The 25617-nt window shown below is 43.8% G+C and overlaps 2 protein-coding genes across 4 annotated transcripts in view; one reads left to right on the top strand and one right to left on the bottom strand.

The window, feature by feature from the left end:
• The window catches only part of LOC129718844 (monocarboxylate transporter 12-like), a 473704-nt gene that overhangs the window by 442258 nt on the left and 5829 nt on the right, over nucleotides 1-25617 (bottom strand). The gene's annotated exons all lie outside the window — the stretch shown is intronic.
• Nucleotides 16249-17517, top strand: LOC129716795 (uncharacterized). The gene has a single exon (XM_055666630.1). The coding sequence runs from the start codon at nucleotides 16249-16251 to the stop codon at nucleotides 17515-17517; it is 1269 nt and encodes a 422-aa protein (XP_055522605.1).

Below are 25617 nucleotides of genomic sequence, written 5' to 3' on the forward strand. Positions count from 1 at the left end.
GGTCGAGGCCCGATTGGTCCAACCAAGGTAATTACATAATAATGTAATGAAAGCGTTGGAAACCATATAGATGACGGCAGGTTTCCGGTTAAAGAGATTGTGTCAGATCATTTCATAAAAAAGCATGAAATTAGGTTGGAGTCACCGCTTGCTCTTCCTCGATTCGGTGAGAATAAAAATTATGAATTGATTCGTTGTTTTGCTTTCGTCTCGATTAGACGTAAATTGTTCATCTCCGTTTGAGTTTGCAAAATAACAATACACGAGTTATCGTACGGGTGTTTTTTTGTCGATTAGTTCTTGTGCTGCGCGATAACAATAGCCGGTAGTTTATCGGCAGAAACATCTTCTGCACACTGGTAGGGGCAGGCTACCCCGCCAGTGATCCGATACGCAGCTGATATATCAGCAAGAATAATTCTCCCGCACCGCTGTTACCCCGCTAGCAGCACGGACCACCATACGATCGAGCGAGTGGAAGTCAACTACAAGTGGCATCTACAAGGTCGCGTGTAGGATACGGCCACTGTGTCACAACACGAAGCTGGATCGTCATTGTTTGTTCTGCGGAGACGCTCGATTAATCCTACTATCAGCCGTGAGGTCGTGACTTAGACGTTCGGTGAAGTATTCACTTTTTATCATTATTATTAATAGTATTATTATTATTGTTATTATTATAATTATTATTACTATTATTATTATTATTATTATTATTATTATTATTATTATTATTATTATTATTATTACTATTGTTATTAGTATTAGTATTACTGCCTTTTTTTTTATTTTGATCCATTGTAGTTTGAAAAATTGTTTTCAAAATTTAATAGCAACTACTTGACCCCCCCCCCCCACATTCGAATATTTATCGTTTGTGTGCGGTAGAGCGTAACGCTCCCGCAAAATGGACGACATGCAGGTGCAACTATTCCTGGATGTGGAAACAACTGGGGAAGAGATTGAGATCTCCCCCATCAATTCCCCTCTACCTTCCCCGCTACCTAGCCCCGTACCAAGGGTACCGGCAACACGGGTGAAAGCTTACCCAGATGCTTCGAAAGGTCCGTTCGTAGTTTACTTCAGGCTTATAAAGAAGCCTCTAAATATAATTCAAATCGGCAAGGACCTGGCAAAACAGTTTTCGGACGTAACCGAAATTACAAAGGTTAGACCGAACAAACTGCGAGTTGTTGTGAGTAGCTTGAAGCAAGCAAACGCAATTGCTAGCTACGAGCTCTTCACGAGAGAGTACCGCGTGTACATCCCTGCCAAGGACGTGGAGATCGACGGTGTGGTTACCGAAGGAAGCCTCACGGTCGATGACATTTTGCGTCACGGGGTTGGCTGCTTCAAGAACCCCCTGATTCAAGATGTAAAGATACTGGATGTCAAGCAATTGCATTCAGTATCCATCGAAGAAGGGAAGAAGAAATTCTTCCCTTCGGATTCCTTCCGTGTAACATTCGCCGGATCCGCACTGCCGAACTACATCTCTTTGGACAGGGTTCGTCTGCCCGTACGCCTGTTCGTACCGCGGGTCATGCATTGCCAAAACTGCAAGCAGTTAGGTCATACAGCCACCTACTGCTGCAACAAGGCACGCTGCAGCAAGTGCGGAGGCAATCATGCTGAGACCGCTTGCAGTGAGGTTACTGAAAAGTGTCTTTACTGCGAGGGAACTCGGCATGACCTTTCGGCGTGTCCCGCGTTCAAACAGCGCGAGGAAAAAATTAAGCGTTCCCTCAAGGAACGATCAAAGCGCTCTTTCGCAGAAATGCTTAAGAGGGCTGAGCCACCCTCGACAGGAAACATCTTTTCCTTTTTGCCAACCGATGAGGGTACATCTGACGATCCCGTCGAAGGGTGTTCTTATGCCATGCCAGAAGGATCTAGGAAGAGGAGAATGATCAACTCTCCTAATCTTTCTCGCAAAGGTCGCAAGATAACCCCTAGCGGAATGACCAATAAGCCAACACAAAAAGGAAGCGGTGAAGAAAAACCGAAGCAAGTACCTCCCGGTTTTAATTTTAAATCAAACCAGGAGTACCCACCGCTTCCTGGGGCACCAAAAACCCCTCGTGCACCCATTTCTCGTACAAAAGATAAAAAAGAAACAGGGTTCATAAAATTTTCTGATATTGTGGACTGGATATTTAAAACATTCAACATACCAGATCCCCTACAAAATATTCTTCTTGCCCTTCTTCCTACAGTGAAAACCTTTTTGATGCAACTAGCAGCAACTTGGCCCCTCATTTCAGCTATCATATCTTTCGATGACTAATACGGCGAAAGAGGTTAGGAATTTTATCACTGTATTACAGTGGAATTGCAGAAGTATCATCCCCAAATTCGATCTATTTTCTCATTTAATAAATACATACAATTGTGACGCATTTGCGCTCTGTGAAACCTTTCTCAATTCAAACGATCAACTCAATTTCCACGATTTTAACATTATTCGTCGAGATCGAGACTCACACGGTGGAGGGGTACTTTTAGGGATTAAAAAGTGCTATTCCTTCTTCCGAATCGACCTCCCCTCGATCTCGAATATTGAAGTCGTTGCCATTCAAACGAATATGAATGGAAAAGACCTATGCCTTGTTTCGTTATATATGCCTCCATCCGCGCGGATTGAACAGAAGCATCTCACTGATATAGCAGAGTTGCTTCCCGCGCCTTTTTTGATATTGGGAGATTTTAATTCTCACTGTTCGCTATGGGGGTCGCTGTACGACGACAACCGATCTTCTTTAATCTGTAACTTGATCGACGACTTCAATATGACAGTTTTGAATACTGGGGAAGCGACACGTGTACCTAATCCTCCAGCACGTGAAAGCGTGCTTGACTTATCCCTTTGCTCGACATCACTAGCGTTAGATTGCCGGTGGAAAGTAATCAACGATCCCCACGGTAGTGATCATCTTCCAATCGTTATATTAATTGCTAATGGTTCAACTCCCCCGAACCCAATCAATATTTCCTACGACCTTACACGTAATATTGATTGGAAGTGTTATGAGTCTATTATAGCGCAATCTATCGAGACTCACGAGGAACTTCCTCCGGAGGAAGAATACGCGTTCTTAGCTGGCTTGATAATCGACGCCGCGACTCAAGCTCAGACGCAACCGATACCCGGGGTAACGATTAGAGAGCGCCCTCCCAACAAATGGTGGGACAAAGAGTGCTCTGAGCTGTACGCGCGAAGGTCCGCGGCGTATAAGGACTACCGGGAGTACGGCACTGTCAACCTGCTTCGAAAGTACGAGGCACTGGGCAGGCAGATGAAGAGCTTAGTAAAGGCGAAAAAACGCGGGTACTGGCGGCGGTTCGTAAACGCGTTGTCCAGCGAAACAGCGATGAGCACTCTTTGGGATACCGCCAGGCGCATGCGGAACCGTGACGTTTCGAATGAAAGCGAGGAATATTCAGATCGCTGGATACTCGATTTTGCCAGAAAGGTCTGTCCAGACTTTGTACCGGAACAGAAAACCTTTCGCGACGCGTTATTAGTAACTACGGAAGAGCCTCCATTTTCGATGTTGGAATTTTCAATGGCTCTCCTGTCGTGCAACAATAAGGCTCCAGGGTTAGATAGAATAAAATTCAACCTGTTGAAGAATCTACCCGACTCTGCAAAAAGACGCTTGTTGAATTTGTTCAACAAGTTTCTTGAGCTAAATATTGTTCCGCATGACTGGAGGGAGGTAAAAGTCATTGCTATTCGGAAACCCGGGAAACCTGCCTCTGATCACAATTCATATAGGCCGATTGCGATGCTCTCTTGCCTCCGGAAATTAATGGAGAAAATGATCCTCTTACGGTTAGACAAATGGGTCGAAACAAACGGGTTACTTTCAGATACTCAATTTGGCTTTCGCCGGGGCAAAGGGACGAACGATTGCCTAGCGTTGCTTTCTACTGAAATTCAACTAGCCTTTGCTCGAAAAGAGCAAATGGCTTCTGCGTTCATGGATATTGAGGGGGCTTTTGACTCTGTCTCTGTAGAAGTTTTAAGCGCGAAACTTCATTCGCAGGGACTTTCACCAAATTTGAATAACTTTTTGCTCAATTTGTTGTCAGAAAAGCATATGTATTTCTCACATGGCGATTCGACAACTTCCCGAATTAGTTACATGGGCCTCCCCCAGGGCTCATGTTTAAGTCCTCTCTTATAAAATTTTTACGTCAATGACATCGATGAATGTCTTGCAAATTCATGCACGCTAAGGCAACTTGCAGACGATAGCGTTGTATTCATTACTGGTGGCAAGGCTAGCGATCTGCAAGGACCATTGCAAGATACCTTAGACAATTTGTCTGAATGGGCTCTTGAGGTGGGTATCGAATTATCTCCGGAGAAAACTGAGCTGGTCGTTTTTTCTAGGAAGCATAACCCAGCTCAGCTGCAGCTCCTACTAACGGGTAAAACGATCTCTCAGGTTTTAGTCGCTAAATATCTCGGGGTCTGGTTCGACTCCAAATGCACCTGGGCTTGTCATATTAGGTATCTGACACAAAAATGCCAACAGAGGATTAACTTTCTTCGTACGATTACCGGAACCTGGTGGGGTGCTCACCCAGGAGACCTTCTAAGGTTATACCAAACAACGATATTGTCAGTTCTTGAGTACGGCTGTTTCTGCTTTCGCTCCGCCGCGAACACGCACATCATAAAATTAGAGAGAATACAATATCGTTGTTTGCGTATTGCCTTGGGTTGCATGCAGTCGACCCATACGATGAGTCTTGAAGTGCTAGCGGGTATTCTTCCGTTGAAACATCATTTTTGGAATCTCTCTTACCGGTTGCACAGTTATGAACCCATTAGTAATTGAAAATTTCGAGAGGTTGGTCGACCTTCAATCTCAATCCAGATTTATGACTTTATATTTTGACTATATGGCTCAAGATATTAATCCTTCTTCATACGATTCCTCCAATGTCGCACTTTTAGCTACTTCTAATAATGCTATATTCTTCGACACCACCATGAAACAAGACATTTCTGGTATCCCGGATCAATTGCGACCCCAAGAGATCCCTAAGATTTTTTCCAATAAGTTTAAACATGTTAGTTATGATAAAAGGTTTTTCACTGACGGATCTAATCTAGATGAGTCCACTGGCTTCGGTGTTTTCCACGAAAATTTTACCGCCTCCTACAAACTCGATGCTCCTGCTTCCGTGTACGTCGCAGAACTTGCTGCTATTCAGTACTCTCTTGGAATCATCGAAACCCTACCCATAGACCACTACTTCATCTTCACAGATAGTCTCAGTGCCATTGAGGCTCTGCGATCAATGAAGCCTGTGAAGCACACCCCGTATTTCCTGGGGAAAATACGGCGGTTTTTAAGTGCTTTAACAGATAAAAATTACCGGGTTACCTTAGCGTGGGTCCCTTCTCATTGCTCGATTCCGTGTAACGAAAAGGCTGACTCTTTAGCTAAGGTGGGTGCTATTGACGGCGATATTTATGAAAGACCAATTGCTTATGATGAATTTTATAGCATTTTGCGTCAGAGAACACTCAACAGTTGGCAATCATCATGGAACTCAGATGAACTGGGACGGTGGCTACATTCCATTTTTCCTAAGGTATCGACGAAAGCATGGTTCAAGGGGTTGGATGTAGGTCGGGACTTCATTCGCGTGATGTCCAGACTTATGTCCAATCACTACACGTTAAACACGCATCTCTTTCGTATAGGGCTTGTAGACAGTAATCACTGCGTTTGTGGCGATGGCTACCATGACATCGAGCATGTTGTTTGGTCGTGTACCGAACACTGTGGTGTTAGGTCTGAGCTTATAGATTCCCTTCGGGCCCGAGGAAAACAACCGAACGTACCCGTTAGAGACATTCTGGGAAGCGGTGATCTCCAGTACATGACACAGCTATACGTGTTCATAAAACACGCTGGTATTAAAATATGAAACTCTTCTATCTATTTGTTAGATTACCATTCCCGCTTCACGCTGAAAGAAGATGATACACTAAGCTGGAGACACTCAAACGAAGACTCGGCATCTTTATGTTCACGCAGACACCTCAGTCCAAACTGCTCAAATAGAACATCACTGCTTAGCCATGTACAAATAAATAAATCGTATAACTCAATATAGTTAAAATCAAAATTGTAACTCCCCTCCTCTCACCTTAAATCCCCACTAGCTCGTAGTCGGCCGCGAGAATAAAGAAAAGGCCTCCCTCTTTTCCCTGCTAATTTAAAATTTAAAAAAAATGTACTTGGCTCAGTTAAACATAAATTGTATCGTGCCGTGTCAAATAAACTATTTAAAAACTAAAAAAAAGATTGCGTCAGATCATGTCGAAGGCCTCGGCAAAATTCTACCTAGACCTGACCAATACGGTCGCACGACGGTAGCTATCACAGGCATTTTGGTGGTTGACCTGCCTCACACCGTACCAGGATTATTTGAGAAGCGGCTGCACAAACCGCACTTCAGATGTCCGGGTTTTCGCACATCTTCCTAACTAAGTTGTTCGGAGTACTGTTTGGCCCACAGACTACCTTCATGTCGCGCGTTGTATACTTAAAACGATGGCATACGAAAAAGGCATGCTCAGCGATCTCCTCCCTATTCACGCACTCGGGACACATGGGGTATCCCACTTACCAGAACCAGTGTAGTTGTCACGGTGATCGAAGCACTTTACATCCTTCTTAATGGCGATGCTGATAGGCCTCATGACGGAATGCAGAATGCGTCCTATGAAATTATACAATACGCACTGGCTGTTCTCAGCCACATAAACTTATAGGTGCTCTCTAGTTTACCACTATAACCGTTAGTACCTAGCGCTTTGGATTACAATGAATGAGTATGAACAAAACTTCGCTGGCAAGAAGTTTCCGTTTGCTACCATAAACCGCTGAACTATTCGACATCATTAAAAATTGTGCTCGCAATCGTCGTTGTTGCCCTTTTACAGACATAGTTCATGTGGCCCTTTAATGTAAACTTGTCAACAGTAACCACCAGGAGTTTCAAAGATCGTTTAAAGGTAATTGTGATGGCTCCGCCTCTGGCCACTGTCTCGCGCTCTGATTTATGGTTATTCGTAATCGTGATCTCCGTTTTTTAATGCGCTAACTCCAATTTCCTGGAGTGAGTCCAGTCTTCGACGTTGCGTACGCGGTACGCGGCCGTCAATCTGACATCTCCGTTCGACTCGCCGTAGATCTCTAGCGTTATGTCATCTGCAAATCCGACGACCACAGCCCCTACAGGGAACTTTAGCTTTAACACTTCATCCTACATAATATTTCGAAACACCGGACCGAGGATGGTACTTTTGTGGTGATTGAAAGTCCCAACTGGAGCTATTGAATGCATTTTTTACGTTATGCGTGATGATTGCGCAATAGCGAATGCCTCGTCCCCTGCGCTGGTCTACCACCTCCGTCATCTTGGTGACGGAGATAACCTTTCCGAAAGCTAAACTGGTTCCTCGCCAGATTTTCTACAGTCGCTGTGTACTTCACCAGTCTGTTGAGGATAATCCTCTCAAGCGCCTTGCGGGTAGTAGATGCATCTATTTGCCGAAGGGACCTGGCAGTTTCTGAGCCTAGCATCAGTTTCTGTCCCATCCACCTCTCCGGGAAGAGGCAGTCAACCAGGCATTCTGTAAGATAGTTCGACAGTCGCTCACGACCAGGGATGTTATCTGCTCAATTCAAGTGCACAAAGAGCCAACTTCCCATTTTTCACATTGAGAAGAACGCCTGCAGCCGTTGAGAAACTCACCAGCACAAAGAGGAATGACGCGAACGAAAAAAGAGAAATGATAGTGCACAATTTCACTCTTTGTTTCTCTTTGTACTGAGAAATTGGTTACGTCACTTGCCGCAAGCGCTTAGAGCATGAGACAAGAATACAAGTGTACTCTCATCTCTATAATCCTTCATAGTAATGTGGTAATTACCACTGTCAAAGGCAATGTGTTTAAGACCGGGAATAACTGTATCTAAAATTAAATAATATTATTTTAAAAAAAAACAGCATAGGTAACTTTCTTTGCCTATTAAGAGATTTTTTTTAAATGTTTGTTGGTTTTGTGATGAGAACGTATCAGAGCTTAGATATATGATGATGTGCTTTAGCTTGGCTCCTGCGTTTTAACGTTGTACTCAGTGATGCCATATTTGCATCTGTGTTTTAAAGCTCAAAAAATCTTATCACCTTGATAAAATTTCGAGAAGCTTGTTTATCATATATCATGATTCTTTCATGCACACACTCACGCGAAGCATATAAAAATAATAAACAGGCTTCGAAATGGTCAGGGTGGAAAGTATTTTCACTGTGATAATCGTTTTCTTTTTCGTCTGACGGTGGCAAGGATCGCTGTCTAAATACATTCATGAACAAACATGTCAAACGAGTACTTGCCACCACGATTTTTTTTCCTCGAACGTATTTTGACATTTACGAGCAAAAGCCTACTGTGACGCACGCTAAGGAAGCGAAATCAAATGAGAGTGTTGACAGTTTACAAGCCTGATAATTAAACAAGCCTTGCAACATTTGAGTTCATTTTTTTTTACTGTATCAAGAAGTTTAATTTGCGATCAGGAAAACTAAAAAAACTGTATAAATATGTATTATTTCCAGAAAATCTGTAATCTGTATATGCAGATATCTGTATGGAAAATACGTGAAAATCCGTATCAATACAGATAAAACTGCACATGTGGCATCACTGGTTGGACTAAGTACACCAGCGCGAGTGGAAGAATGTGAGATTATTTTTCCATTCGAAAAATACTATATCAATGACCAGCACATCGCACAAACCAAAGCGAGCTTCGCAATAATCCGCAAAGAGCAACTTTGTGTAGTGGAACAATTTACTTTCTCTTTGTGTAGGTTTCTCAATCACCTGTGCACTCAGCGCAAGAAAGAAGTCAAAGCAACAATGAGAAGAGCACACGACTTGAAAACAGAGCAGCGAGTCAACATTTCACTTGTCTTTTTTTCCTCTGAGGAGAAACCATCCCTGGCTCACGAATTGGATGTTCGGTGTGGCCGACCATTCGTTGTCTGTGTCTGAGTCTCTGAGATACTGGAACGTTGAACGTGAGATTCCAGAGCCGGAGGCTAGAGACTTGACTCGTTGCGTGGAAAGTTTCCCCCGATAATACACTCCAGCATCGCTGGAGATCGCTCTGCAGGCGCCGATGCGCTCCTGGTTTTGTCGTTACCTCACGGTTTCGTATTGGCACTCACGCTTAGCCTCTCTAAGCAAGCTCTCTTGCTCGCATATCTTATGTTCAACGGTTCGCGCACATTGCATCCTCCGTCTTGCATAGGTCCACTACTCCAACATTTTGATTCCATTGATTTTCCATTCCTAGGCTGAGGGCGCAGGCAAGAGTATGTCACTAGCCCGCGATAGTATGGCAGCTAATTGGATGCTTAGGTCTTGCTAGCCTGGAAATGAAAGGTTAGGCAGAGCGTGCCTACGTGCGAGATGGACGATGCAACGTGTGGAACCGAGTTACAAAAGAACGGAACGCCGTGTCGCATTCCGATAGGTTAACCCCTTTGTGAGGGAGCTGCGTAGCCGCAAGCTTACAGAGTCCGCTTTGTCAAGCAGGTGGTCGAGGGTTCGGATCTTAGTAGAATCAGGCCATTCGATGTCAAAAAGGACTTTAAGCATGGGTTTATTCTCAGGCTCCTCACCAGTTACCTTTCCTTTACGTTGAAATCTACAACACCTTTGCGTGGCTTCCTCTTAACAAAAATAAGTCCCTGTTATCAATAAAACTGGCCAGAAGAACGAACGATGAAACATCTTCAGGGAATTATAATTGGTGATATTTGGCAGGAGGATCAAGGTTCGGTAAAGCAGAACAGTAAGCGTGTAAAAGGAAGGATAGCACATTACACACAAGCACTGATAAAAAAATAAACATGCCACTTCTCAATAGCGGTATTGCTAATAATATAAGTGCGGAATACAGCAGACATCCGGACATATCTCACAATAGATCAACGACTCTGGTCGCAGTGAGGAAGTCTATACAGGAAAAACCCTCTAGTGCCCAAATTAATTTTCAGACGGACTTAGAAAAAATCACTATAATTTTTTTTAACATTTTTTAGGTATTGATTGAAGCTTTTTAGAGGTGTAAATGAAGACTGTCTAAAGGCGGCACTGGGCACTAGAGTAAACTAGTAAACGAGTCTATTTTGTTGAACTATGTGCTAGTGCCGATACGAACCCGTACTGTGACACCTAGGGACTTTCCCACGCTTCGAATCAATTTCCTGGCTTCCAGCTGCTAAACCTCAAACCGTTAGTAACGGTAGTAGAACAGAGGTTGGGGAGGCAGTAAGGGTAGGGCATCCTTTCCGAGAAGTCCCTGGACGAAGTTTTTCGAAAGATTTTAATTTCAGTTTATTATTCAAATTGCGATTAATCTTTTCTGCACTAAAAATCATTCAAATTACACACTCTTTAAAAAATTTGCACACTTTGTTTCAAATTTTGTGTAACCGTGTGCTTACCGTGCTTGTTCTCTACCGAATAAATTAAATCATCTCTTGCACTCTCTTGAACACAGAATTACTTCTCACAACAATGAAACCTGAATGTTTTCACTGATTTAGGTGGATATTGGTAAAAACAACGCAACAGTTCAATAGAATGCGAAAACTCAATCCTGGGTGAACATTTGTATGGAGTTTTTGTTATTGATATTGATGATTCCAGACATTCAACGTTGGCTGCTGATGGTACTCAAATGTAAATAAATCAAATTTATCTAAAAATTTCTCCGCTCACAGAATAGCTGATTTACGTGAAAAATACGTATACACTAAAGTCACTTTTTACGCGGGGGATACGTGCCGCGGAACAAAAAAGGCGTGAAAAAACAGCGTTGATTCTGCATTCCGAGTGAAGGGAAACCGAAATCCCCACAAAAAAAAAACCGCGTAAATTCCGGAATCCACGTAAAAAACCGCGTAAAAGCGACCTTAGTGTATTTGGGTGTTTTCATTTTTGTGTGTAGGATTGAAAAAAATCCCCGAGCTACTGTGATATAGCAAATATGATTTGCGCATTAGTTAGAGAATGGAATGTTTCAGACCTTCGCACTCTTTTTTATCCTCATTTCATCATTCCGCGACGAAATAAGGTTGGTAATTTTAGTTTTAAAATAGTTTATTCGACACGGCACGATACAATTTATGTTTAACTGAGCCAAATTTCAAATTTCATTCTAACTTTATTAAGTTATAGAATTTATTTATTTGTAGATGGTGTCACAACCCTGTGGGATGTGATGCACCTCCATCTGTACAATCTTGAGCCGCCGACGGCCGATGAGCAACCCTGGATGCTCAACTGTCTACGAGTGTATTGACAGATGAAAGGAAGTGCAGAAAAAGGTAAAAAGTTGTCAGAGTGAGCTCGCTTAAGTTACTGATAAACGAGGTTCAGAAGGAGTTTCTTATAATACTGGAATTAGATTACATTTAAAATCATACTTACATCTAATAATTCATTGTTATTATACCTACATCTAACTTAAACTATTAGTACGGGTTTTCTTATAAGCTAAAAGTCTGGTAAAAGGTAAAATTTTAATTAAATTAAAATCGCTTAACCTAAATGTCACGATTACAGGATTACTCCGTTATAGTTAGTACGAATTTCTAAAAGTACGGGCTGTTCTAATAATGGTTGTTATAGTACGGATAAATAACAGAAGGAGACTAAACGTGAGTAAAAAGATATAATTTGCTAACTAAATGGTGAAGATAAAAAAACTGTTACGTACATAAGCAATAATGATTGTATTTTCATTATGTTCCCCGAAGGGATTTACAACTCTGTTCCTGTACAATAAAAACGAGTTTAAAACCGGAAAAAAAAATCTGTCTGTCCGTTGCTATCGTAACATTTTGTAAATCCGTTTACGATCGGGGACTCAAGTCATTCGGTATGTCAAAGAAAAGTGTAAGCGAGCGGCATCACCCAAGCCACTGCGGGGTGTTAGTTGCGAAATATGTCGGAAACCGGATAATGACCGTATGGTAGCGTGTGATTCGTGCGATCAGTGGTATCATTTCGCGTGTGTTAGCGAGGATTCGAGTGTACAGGATCAGGGAGTGGTGCTGTCTGAAATGTGTTGAAGCAGCGAAGCAACATCCATCTGGTACATCAACCCCTAACAGCAATACTGGAACGATACCAAAGCCGGGAACTGGCCAACCAACGGATTCGAATCTGGAAGAATATTTACGGATGCAATTAGCGGTGATGCAGAAAAGGTTTGAGCGAATTCTTGAGGAAAAAGACGTACAGCGGACGAACGAGCTTAAGGATCAAAGGGCTAAATATGAACAAGAGCTGAGAGATTCGGAGCGGCGAGTACTAGAACAGGTGGAAAGACAACACCGGTTAACCGGGTCAAACGGAATAGGACCGGCGGCGAGTTCGACTGGTATTCCGTTGCCGCGAATCAACGAACAGGATGTTCCCCAGGAGAATGAGGTTATAGTGAATGAAATGAAAATGCTGGAAGAAATGCAGGCACTGGAAAGGAAGCATTTGGAAGAGCGAAATCGACTTCTTCTTCGGCAAGCACATGCTGATGGAGGCTCGGCTAGCGGAAGTATTGGACTGAATCCTTTGGCGACAGGGTTTCAGCCGAGAGCTAGTGACTTTCCCGGATATGTTTCGTTGAGTCAAAACCAGATCTCTGCGCGACAGGCTGTTAATAAGGAACTACCCATGTTTTCAGAGAACCCAGAAGAGTGGCCGCTTTTCATAGCGAGTTACGAAAATTCGACAAGGATTTGCGGATATAGCGATGAAGAAAACTTTCTGCGACTCCAACGAAGTTTGAAGGGAAAGGCGTTGGAACTGGTGCGTTGCCGCCTTCTTCATCCTTTCAATTTACCGGGAATAATTTCGACACTGAAAACTCTTTTCGGGAGACCGGAGATTATTGTTCACACTCTGGTGAATAAGATACGGGAGATGCCAGCGCCGAGGGCAGAGAGATTGCACACACTGATAGATTTTGGAGTGGCAGTGCAAAATGTCTGCGCAACCATCGCGGCTTCAGGTCTCGACGAGTACATGTGCAACGTGGCTCTGCTCCAAGAATTAACCGAAAAACTGCCACCATCTATTCGGTTGAATTGGGCCTTTCATCGACAACATCTACCCAGAGTTACGCTCTTAGAACTCGGGGATTGGTTGGGAGAATTGGTTGAGGTGGCAAGTGCAGTCACAATGCCATCAATGAGTGTTCCGAAACCAGAAAAACGTGGCAGAAAGGAGGATTATATTAATGTTCACTCCGAGAGCAACCCCATCACCGAAGCAAATGCAAGGGATCGTCTGCAGAGAGCTGTAAAAGGGTGCAATGTATGTTTGAACGACTGTAGCGGTCCAGAGAAGTGCCAAAAGTTTTTCAACATGGACGTCGGGTCCCGTTGGACCTTTGTCAAGGAACAGAAGCTGTGTAGGAAGTGTATACGGAAGCATTTCGGTGCCTGCCAAGTCAAACCGCCATGCGGGAGGAAAGGGTGCACATTTATGCACAGTAAGTTGCTTCACGACGACAAGCGGTATAGTAAGACAGTAACGTCCGAATCAGAGAAGTCGACTGAGGGTACATCAACGCAGGGCTGTAACACGCATTCGAAGGCAACGAAGAAGGTCTTGTTCCGGTACGTTCCCGTGACTATATCTGGCAAGAGAAAGCAAGTGAAAATCTTCGCCTTCCTTGATGATGGGTCATCGGCAACCTTAATGGAGCACGGTTTGTTGAGAGAACTAGGTCTTAAAGAACCTTCGTATCCACTATGCCTCGACTGGACAGGTGGTCACCAACGTCGTGAAAACAACTCGGTAGTGTTGGCATTGAAGATCTCAGGAATAAAGGACACCAGCGAGGTTTTTGAGCTCCCGGAAGTCCATACGGTTCAGGATCTTTCTCTCCCGAAGCAGTCGGTATCAGTATCGCAGATGGTCGCCAAGTTCAGCTACCTAAAAGGGCTGCCCCTGGAATCCTATGAGAATGTGTCCCCACGAATCCTAAGAGGAATGAACAACTGTCGTCTAGGCTCTGCCCTGAAAAGTGTAGAAGGTGGTGGAAATGAACCGGTGGCGTCTAAAACCCGCCTTGGCTGGATAGTATACGGTCTATGCCCAATGTAACTCAGTCGGAAAGATTCTGGTCATAATGGGTACCACAGTTTTCACATATGCCCGTGTGTGAAGAAGGAGGAAAAGGATCTTAATACTGCCTTGAAAGAGTTCTTCTCGATCGAGTCCATGGGGATCTCCGGAACACCTAAACTGATAGCTTCGAAGGATGAAGAGCGAGCAATAAAAATCCTATCTTCCGAAACACGACTGATTGGAAACTGCTACGAGACAGGTCTTCTGTGGCGTTACGATCGAATAAACCTACCCGACAACATGGGAATGGCTTTGAAACGCTGGGCTTGTCTGCAAAAACGAATGAAGCGAGAACCTGAGCTAGCCGCAACAATGCGTGCGAAGATGTCCGAATACGAGAGTAAAGGCTACATTCGGCGGCTTCCCAAACGGAGAAGGTGGAGAGGCGTCCCAAGGACTGGTACCTACCAATATTTCCGGTCACTAACCCGAACAAACCTGGGAAGCTGAGAATAGTGTTCGATGCGGCGGCAAAGATTAACGGAGTTTCGCTAAACTCGTTCCTCCTTACGGGACCTGATCAACTGGTATCACTCCTTGCTGTTTTATACAAGTTCCGTGAGCTCCGTGTATCCGTAGTAGCAGACATCCGGGAGATGTTCTTCCAAGTTTGGATGAAGAGCAAGACCAGCGAAGTCAAATGATCCTGTGGGCTAGCGGAAAGCCGGACGATGAGCCAGACGTGTACGTAGTAACAGTCATGACGTTCGGCGCAGCTTGTTCGCCGAGTAGTGCCCACTATGTTAAAAACCATAACGCGGACAGATTCGAGGAGCAGTATCCAAGAGCGGTCGAGTGTATCAAGTATGAACACTATGTCGACGACACGTTGGCGAGCGTTGAGACTGTGGAGGAAGCTGTGAAGTTAGCCAGGGAAGTCCGGTTAATTCATTCTCAAGGAGGTTTCGAGATACGCAACTGGCTGTCCAATTCCAGTGTCGTGATCGATAGCTTGCGTGAAAATCATACCATGGAGAAGAACATGAGCTTCTGTGCGGAAACGTCAACGGAAAAGGTACTCGGAATGTGGTGGGATATTGCAAGTGACACATTCACCTTCAAGCTGTCGCCGAAACAAAATATGGAACTGCTGTCCGGCGTCAGAATGCCTACGAAGCGTGAAGTTCTAAGAACATTGATGGCGGTGTATGACCCCATGGGTATCATCGGTAACCTTCTTATCTACTTAAAGATTCTGCTTCAGGAAATCTGGCGTTCGGGTTGCACATCAGTGGAAGACTGGCCGAAAAGTGGTTGACGTGGATCGAAGCACTGCCGAACGTGCGCCAAGTCGAGCTTCCTCGTTGCTATCGATCTAGGACATCTGCTGAACTGTCTAATCACGTCGAACTACATACGTTTTGTGATGCGAGCGAGAATGGAATGGCTGCAGTTTCCTATTTCAGATTCGAAGAAGAAGGGAAGGTAGAATGTGCGCTGATTGGATCAAAAACGCGTGTAGCTCCTTTGAAGTTTCTTTCGATACTGCGTCTCGAGCTGCAGGGTGCAGTGATCGGAACTCGACTCGCCGAGTATATTGCCAAATCACACCGAACTAAAATCATACGCCGCGTCTTCTGGATCGACTCCCGCGATGTTATATGCTGGTTACGGTCAGATCATCGACGCTACAGCCAATTCGTGGCCTTCAGGGTCAGCGAGATGCTCGACACCGCAGAGGTGCACGAGTGGAGATGGTTGCCTACTAAAGCAAACGTGGCAGATGAGATACAAAATGGCAAAGAGTGCAAGATCTTTCGCCAAATAGTTGTTGGTTTCAAGGGCCAGACTTCTTGTGGGGGCCAGAAAACAAATGGCCAGGCCATAATACAGATCATGGTACGACCTTAGAAGAGATCCGACCCAGTATTCTCCATCACACAATTACCGAATCTCCGATAAACTTTGAACGGTTTTCGAAGTGGAAACGACTCCTGACATCAATTGGATACTGCCACCGCTTCATCATAAATGTTCGCAAGAAAAGGAAAGGTACCTCCATGGAGCTTGGCGCTCTTACGCAGGAGGAGCTAAAACTCGCAGAAAATACAATTTATCGATTTTTTCAACGGCAAACTTACGCCGATGAAATTCAGTTAATCCGCAGCAGTATCTCGACGAAGTCGCCATGGAAACGTACATTGCCTAAAACGAGTTCACTGTACAAGTTGAGTCCTACACTTGATGAACACGGTGTCCTACGGATGCGAGGGCGTATCGAAGCCTGTGAGTGGGTGGACGAAGCCACAAGAAATCCCATAATACTACCGAGACAGCACTATGTGACCGATTTGGTGATCGCTGACTACCATGTAGTGTACCGTCATCAGAACCACCACACAGCAATGAACCAGATCCGGATGAAGTACAACATTCCTCGGCTTCGTTCAGAGTTCAACCGAGTCCGCAGAAATTGTCAGCATTGCAAGATCCGACGTGCAAGACCCGATCCCCCAGCAATGGGAAATTTACCACGTTCCCGGTTGACAGCTTTCCAGCGACCGTTTTCGTATACTGGCATCGACTACTTTGGACCGATGTCAGTGCTAGTGAACAGACACGTTGAAAAGAGATGGGGAGTCCTATTCACCTGCATGACAACTAGAAGCGTGCACCTTGAAATCGCACATTCGTTGACAACAGATTCATGCATACTAGCGCTGCGTAATTTCGTTGCCAGGAGGGGCCCGCCGCTACAGATCGTTAGCGACCGCGAGACAAACTTCACAGGAGCTTCCCGAGAACTGCGCGAAGCCTTGAGGCAGGTCGACGAGGAGAAACTCAAGACCGAGTTTGTCGGTCCTGACACTGAGTGGACGTTCAATCCCCCATCCGCTTCGCACTTTGGAGGCTGTTGGGAACGTTTAGTCCAGTCCGTCAAAAAGATATTGAACGAGTTTGACCCCCCTCGCCTACCTTCAGATGAAATTTTGCGATCCATGCTCATGGAGATCGAAATGATTCTAAACTCTAGACCACTCACTGACATACCACTTGATGATGACAATGAACCCCCCCTAACACCAAACCATTTTTTGTTAGGGTCTTCGAATGAGAGTAAGCCCCCGATCGCTTTCGATGACAGACCGATTGTATTGAAGCACTCGTGGAGGATGGCCCAGCTGTATGCTGATACGTTCTGGAAGAAATGGGTTGATGAATACCTGCCGACTCTAACTCGTAGGACTCGATGGTTCCAGCCCGTGAAACCCATTGCTGAGGGCGACTTGGTGCTAATCGCTGACAGCAATCTCCCGCGGAACTGCTGACCACGAGGACGTGTGGTGGAGGCAGTCAAGGCTAAGGACGAACAAGTTCGCCGCGTGACTGTGCAAACAACCAGAGGACTCCTCGAGAGACCAGCGACCAAGATTGCAGTTTTAGACGTCAGTGCAAAGGAAGGTAAACCACATGAAACCCAGTGGCGCACCGAGGGGGAGTGTCACAACCCTGTGGGATGTGATGCACCTCCATCTGTACAATCTTGAGCCGCCGACGGCCGATGAGCAACCCTGGATGCTCAACTGTCTACGAGTGTATTGACAGGTGAAAGGAAGTGCAGAAAAAGGTAAAAAGTTGTCAGAGTGAGCTCGCTTACGTTACTGATAAACGAGGTTCAGAAGGAGTTTCTTATACTACTGGAATTAGATTACATTTAAAATTATACTTACATCTAATAATTCATTGTTATTATACCTACATCTAACTTAAACTATTAGCACGGGTTTTCTTATAAGCTAAAAGTCTGGTAAAAGGTAAAATTTTAATTAAAATCGCTTAACCTAAATGTCACGATTACAGGATTACTCCGTTATAGTTAGTACGGATTTCTAAAAGTACGGGCTGTTCTAATACAGGTTGTTATAGTACGGACAAATAACAGAAGGAGACTAAACGTGAGTAAAAAGATATAATTTGCTAACTAAATGGTAAAGATAAAAAAACTGTTACGTACATAAGCAATAATGATTGTATTTTCATTATGTTCCCCGAAAGGATTTACAACTCTGTTCCTGTACAATAAAAACGAGTTTAAAACCGGAAAAAAAATCTGTCTGTCTGTTGCTATCGCAACAGATGGCTAGCAGTGATGTTCTATTTGAGCAGTTTTGTCTGAGGTGTCTGCGTGAACACAAAGATGCCTAGTCTTCGTCTTAGTGTCTCCAGCATGGTGTGTCATTTTCTTTCAGTTTGTGACGGGAATTGTAATCTAACAAATAGATAAAAAAATTCAAATTTTAATGTCAGCATTTTATATAAACCCGTATAGCTGTGTCATGTACTGGAGATCACGGCTTCCCAGAATGTCTCTAACGGGTACGTTCGGTTGTTTTCCTCGGGCCCGAAGGGAATCTATAAGCTCGGACCTAACACCACAGAATTCGGCAAACGACCAAACAACATGCTCGATATCATGGTAGCCATCGCCACAAACGCAGTGATTACTGTCTACAAGCTCTATACGAAAGAGGTGCGTGTTTAACGTGTAGTGATTGGACATAAGTCTGGACATCACGCGAATGAAGTCCCGACCTACATCCCACCCCTTGAACCATGCTTTCGTCGATACCTTAGAAAAAATGAAATGTAGCCACCGTCCCGGTTCATCTGAATTCCATGATGATTGCCAACTGTTGAGTGTCCTCTGACGCAAAATGCTATAAAACTCATCATAAGCAATTGGTCTTTCATAAATATCGCCATCAATAGCACCCACCTTAGCTAAAGAGTCAGCCTTTTCGTTACACGGAATCGAGCAATGAGAAGGGACCCACGCTAAGGTAACCCGGTAATTTTTATCTGTTATAGCACTTAAAAACCGCCGTATTTTCCCCAGGAAATACGGGGTGTGCTTCACAGGCTTCATTGATCGCAGAGCCTCAATGGCACTGAGACTATCTGTGAAGATGAAGTAGTGGTCTATGGGTAGGGTTTTCGATGATTCCAAGAGAGTACTGAATAGCAGCAAGTTCTGCGACGTACACGGAAGCAGGAGCATCGAGTTTGTAGGAGGCGGTAAAATTTTCGTGGAAAACACCGAAGTCAGTGGACTCATCTAGATTAGATCCGTCAGTGTAAAACCTTTTATCACAACTAACATGTTTGAACTTATTGGAAAAAATCTTAGGGATCTCTTGCGGTCGCAATTGATCCGGGATACCAATAATATCTTCTTTCATGGTGGTGTCGAAGAATATAGCATTATTAGAAGTATCTAAGAGTGCGACATTGGAGGAATCGTATGAAGAAGGATTGATATCTTGAGCCATATAGTCAAAATATAAAGACATAAATCTGGATTGAGATTGAAGATCGACCAACCTCTCGAAATTTTCAATTACTAATGGGTTCATAACTGTGCATCGAATAAGCAACCGGTAAAAGAGATTACAAAAACGATGTTTCAACGGAAGAATACCCGCTAACACTTCAAAACTCATCGTATGGGTCGACTGCATGCAACCCAAGGCAATACGCAAACAACGATATTGTATTCTCTCTAATTTTATAATGTGCGTGTTCGCGGCGGAGCTAAAGCAGAAACAGCCGTGCTCAAGAACTGACAATATCGTTGTTTGGTATAACCTTAGAAGGTCTCCTGGGTGGGCACCCCACCAGGTTCCGGTAATCGTACGAAGAAAATTAATCCTCTGTTGGCATTTATGTGTCAGATACCTAATATGACAAGCCCAGGTGCATTTAGAGTCGAACCAGACCCCGAGATATCTAGCGACTAAAACCTGAGTGATCGTTTTACCCGTTAGTAGGAGCTGCAGCTGAGCTGGGTTAAGCTTCCTCGAAAAAACGACCAGCTCAGTTTTCTCCGGAGATAATTCGATACCCAGCTTAAGAGCCCATTCAGACAAATTGTCTAAGGTATCTTGCAATGGTCCTTGCAGATCGTTAGCTTCGCTTCCAGTAATGGGTACAACGCTATCGTCTGCGGGTTGCCGTAGTGTGCATGAATTTGCAAGACATTCATCGATGTCATTGACGTAAAAATTATATAAGAGAGGGCTTAAACATGAGGCCTGGGGAAGACCCATGTAACTAATTCGGGAAGTTGTCGAATCACCATGTGAGAAATACTTATGCTTTTCTGACGACAAATTGAGCAAAAAATTATTTAAATTTGGTGAAAGTCCCGGCAAATGAAGTTTCTCGGTTAAAACTTCTACAGAGACACAGTCAAAAGCCCCCTTAATGTCCAAGAATGCAGAAGCCATTTGCTCTTTTCGAGCAAAGGCGAGTTGAATTTCAGTAGAAAGCAACGCTAGGCAATCGTTCGTTCCTTTGCCTCGGCGGAAGCCAAATTGAGTATCTGAAAGTAAACCATTTGTTTCGACCCATTTGTCTAACCGTAAGAGGATCATTTTCTCCATTAATTTCCGGAGGCAGGGGAGCATAGCAATCGGCCTATAAGAATTGTGATCAAAGGCAGGTTTTCCGGGTTTTCGAAAAGCAATGACTTTTACCTCCCTCCAGTCATGCGGAACAATGTTTAGCTCAAGAAACTTGTTGAACAAGTCCAACAAGCGTCTTTTTGCAGAGCCGGGTAGATTCTTCAACGATTTGAATTTTATTCTATCCAACCCTGGAGCTTTATTGTTGCACGAGAGGAGAGCCATTGAAAATTCCAACATCGAAAATGGAGACTCTTCCGTAGCTACTAAAAACGCGTCGCGAAAGGTTTTCTGTTCGGGGACAGAGTCCGGACAGACTTTTTTGGCGAAATCGAGTATCCAGTGATCTGAATACTCCTCGGACTCATTCGAAACGTTACGATTCCGCATGCATCTGGCGGTATCCCAAAGGGTGCTCATCGCTGTTTCCCTCGACAACGCGTTCACAAACCGCCGCCAGTATCCGCGTCTTTTCGCTTTTATCAAGCTCTTCATTTGTCTATCCAGTACATCGTACTTTCGGAGCAAATCGATAGTGCCTTGTTCTCGGAAGGCCAAATACACCGAGGACCTCCGCGCGTACAGGTCTGAGCACTCTTTGTCCCACCACTTGGAGGGAGGGCGCCGTCTAATCGTTACCCCGGGTATCGGTTTCGTCTGAGCTTGAGTCGCGGCGTCGATGATCAAGCCAGAAAGGAACGCGTATTCCTCCGGAGGAAGTTCCACGTGGGACTCGATTCTTTGCGATATTATGGTCTCATAGGACTTCCAATCAATGTTACGTGTGAGGTCGTACGCAATATTGATTGGATCCGTTGGAGTTGACCCATTAGCAATTGAGATAACGATTGGTAGGTGATCACTACCGTCGGGATCATTGATTACTTTCCACTGGCAATCTAACGCTAGTGATGTCGAGCAAAGGGATAGGTCAAGCACGCTTCCACGTGCTGGAGGATTAGGTACACGTGTCGCTTCCCCTGTATTCAAAACTGTCATATTGAAGTCGTTGATTAAGTTACAGATTAAAGAAGATCGGTTGTCGTCGTACAGCGACCCCCATAGCGAACAGTGAGAATTAAAATCTCCCAATATCAAAAAAGGCGCGGGAAGCCACTCTGCTATATCAGTGAGATGCCTCTGTTCAATCCGCGCGGATGGAGGGATATATAACGGAACAAGGCATAGGTCTTTTCCATTCATATTCGTTTGAATGGCAACGACTTCAATATTCGAGATCGAGGGGAGGTCGATTCTGAAGAAGGAATAGCACTTTTTAATCCCTAAAAGTACCCTCTACCGTGTGAGTCTCGATCTCGACGAATGATGTTAAAATCGTGGAAATTGAGTTGATCGTTTGAATTGAGAAAGGTTTCACAAAGCGCAAATGCGTCACAATTGTATGTATTTATCAAATGAGAAAATAGATCGAATTTGGGGATGATACTTCTGCAATTCCACTGTAATACAGTGATAAAATTCCTAACCGCTTTCGCCGTATTAGTCATCGAAAGATATGATAGCTGAAATGATGGGCCAAGTTGCTGCTAGTTGCTTCAAAAAGGTTTTCACTGTAGGAAGAAGGGCAAGAAGAATATTTTGTAGGGGATCTGGTATGTTGAATGTTTTAAATATCCAGTCCACAATATCAGAAAATTTTATGAACCCTGTTTCTTTTTTATCTTCTGATCGAGAAATGGGTGCACGAGGAGTTTTTGGTGCCCCAGGAAGCGGTGGGTACTCCTGGTTTGATTTGAAATTAAAACCGGGAGGTACTTGCTTCGGTTTTTCTTCACCGCTTCCTTTTTGTGTTGGCTTATTGGTCATTCCGCTAGGGGTTATCTTGCGACCTTTGCGAGAAAGATTAGGAGAGTTGATCATTCTCCTCTTCCTAGATCCTTCTGGCATGGCATAAGAACACCCTTCGACGGGATCGTCAGATGTACCCTCATCGGTTGGCAAAAAGTAAAAGATGTTTCCTGTCGAGGGTGGCTCAGCCCTCTTAAGCATTTCTGCAAAAGAGCGCTTTGATCGTTCCTTGAGGGAACGCTTAATTTTTCCTCGCGCTGTTTGTACGCGGGACACGCCGGAAGGTCATCCCGAGTTCCCTCGCAGTAAAGACACTTTTCAGTATCCTCACTGCAAGCGGTCTCAGCATGATTGCCTCCGCACTTGCTGCAGCGTGCCTTGTTGCAGCAGTAGGTGGCTGTATGACCTAACTGCTTGCAGTTTTGGCAATGCATGACCCGCGATACGAACAGGCAGACGAACCCTGTCCAAAGAGATGTAGTTCGGCAGTGCGGATCCGGCGAATGTTACACGGAAGGAGTCCGAAGGGAGGAATTTCTTCTTCCCTTCTTCGATGGATACTGAATGCAATTGCTTGACATCCAGTATCTTTACATCTTGAATCAGGGGGTTCTTGAAGCAGCCAACCCCGTGACGCAAAATGTCATCGACCGTGAGGCTTCCTTCGGTAACCACACCGTCGATCTCCACGTCCTTGGCAGGGATGTGCACGCGGTACTCTCTCGTGAAGAGCTCGTAGCTAGCAATTGCGTTTGCTTGCTTCAAGCTACTCACAACAACTCGCAGTTTGTTCGGTCTAACCTTTGTAATTTCGGTTACGTCCGAAAACTGTTTTGCCAGGTCCTTGCCTATTTGTATAATATTAAGAAGCTTCTTTATGGGCCTAAAAAAAACTATGAACGGACCTTTCGAAGCATCTGGGTAGGCTTTCACCCGTGTTGCCGGTACCCTTGGTACGGGGCTAGGTAGCGGGGTAGGTAGAGGGGAATTGATGGGGGAGATCTCAATCTTCCTCATTTGTTTCCACATCCAGGAATAGTTGCACCTGCATGTCGTCCATTTTGCGGGAGCGTTACGCTCTACCGCACACAAACGACAAACATTCGAATGTGGGGTGGGGGTGGCGGACAAGTAGTTGATATTAAATTTTAAAAACAATTTTTCAAACTACAATGGATCAAAATAAAAAAAAGACAGTAATACTAATACTGATAACAATAGTAATGATAGTAATAATAATAATAATTATAATAATAATAACAATAATGATAATAATATTAATAATAATATTATAACATAGTAATAATATTAAAAATAATGATAAAAATTCTAAAGTGAATACTTCACCGAACGTCTAAGTCACAACCTCACGGCTGATAGTAGGATCAATCGAGTGTCTCCGCAGAACAAACAATGACGATCCAGCTTAGTGTTGTGACACAGTGGCCGTATCTTACACGCGACCTTGTAGATGCCACTTGTAGTTGACTTCTACTCGCTCGATCGTATGGTGGTCCGTGCAGCTAGCGGGGTAACAGTGGTGCGGGAGAATTATTCTTGCTGATATATCAGCTGCGTATCAGATCACTGGCGGGGTAGCCTGCCCCTACCAGTGTGCAGAAGATGTTTCTGCCGATATACTGCAGGCTATTGTCATTGCACAGCACAAGAACTAATCGGAAAAAAAAACACCCGCACGATAACTCGTGTATTGTTATTTTGCGAATCAAACGGAGATAAACAGTTTGCGTCTAATCGAGACGAAAGCAAAACAACGAATGAAGGTTGGTAATCCTTGATGTAATTTTCGCAGATCAAGAATTGGACGTCTAGCGAACTGCCGACCTGCTCCAAGGCGCAGGTAATAAAATATTTGAAAAAATAAGATTGGGTTTCTCAAATGATACTACCAAGTAGGTGGGGAAAGTTCCAGTTCGAAAGAAACAACTACACACCATCACTTCCAAGACATAGCTTGCCATCAAAGAACAGTCAATATCAGAGTTCGATAAAACCACTAACACACTAACGAGTCCACAGACGATGAGCGGTTAAATTTTGCATCAAAAAACGCTCATCTCCAACCGAAGAGTTTCTGAAGTTGTGTTTCAAGAAAAGTTACCAGCCAAACTAAAGTATTATGTTAAATTTTTCGTAAATTGACCATCTGTTTTCTGGTTTCAATGCTTCTTATTGAACTCGAATCTATTTTGTAGTCTTGTTTTGTGACAAAAATGAATTGCAAATCAAATTAATTGTTTTTTTCACTTTTCTTTGTATTTTTTTTTTACTTCCCGGGAAAACAAATTTTCATTTCTCGAATCTCGGGAAACTGGAAACCGTCGAAAAATGGACGCTTCAAGTAATGGTTACAGTAAAGGCGAGCAAGGCACCGGTGCCGGATGGAAACCCAGCTATAAGGACGACCATAAAAGTGGTTACAGGGTTGTTCAGGGCGATCATGCACAAATTCTTCCACGGAGACTGATCCTAACAGTCTTTTGTGATACACGAAGTGTGTAAACGGTTTGGCAAGCAACTAGTTTGGCTTTCCAAAGGATAGGTACCGTAAACTGGGGTGACTTTGATCACCGGGGTGACTTTGATCACTATACCTCTTTTCTGAAAATGTGGAAAAAAAGCGCTCGTAGTGCTTGGGATTTGTCGTAATCTTCACTGATTGTGTGGATATATATTCGCATTGCTACTATTCATGCATTTCCTGCTATTTAAAAAGTGTTTTTCATGCTAAAATATTATTTGAAAATAAAGTGTATTTTTGGCGATTTTTGTTGCATACAAACAATCGGTTCAAGCAGATTCAAAACAACAAGTTGCAATACGTAAAGCGTTTTTATTTTGTTCCCAGATTAGTTCTTAAGATGAACAAATTTTATAACAATACATTTTATTGTTATTTTTGCAAGTTTTTCCTCGAAGGCAATGTTGAGTCCCAATTTTCTCCACAGCGTATTACATATTTCTTCTTAACAAAAACCCAAGACGTGAAGTAACATGCAAATTTGGACAATTTCATAAGTCATATTCCTCGTGGACTAGTTTTTGACGATTTTAGACCACCTTCTCGCTTAGTGAATAATCATTCATATATATTCTAAAAATTTTGTATGAATCTTAGACATTCGCCATTATAAA

The sequence above is a fragment of the Wyeomyia smithii genome, chromosome 1, assembly GCF_029784165.1.
Source record: "Wyeomyia smithii strain HCP4-BCI-WySm-NY-G18 chromosome 1, ASM2978416v1, whole genome shotgun sequence".
NCBI lineage: Eukaryota > Metazoa > Arthropoda > Insecta > Diptera > Culicidae > Wyeomyia > Wyeomyia smithii.

Excerpts from the sequence above, each read along its gene's own strand:
- LOC129716795 (XM_055666630.1), top strand. The coding sequence starts at position 16,249 with ATGGAGCTTGGCGCTCTTACGCAGGAGGAGCTAAAACTCGCAGAAAAT.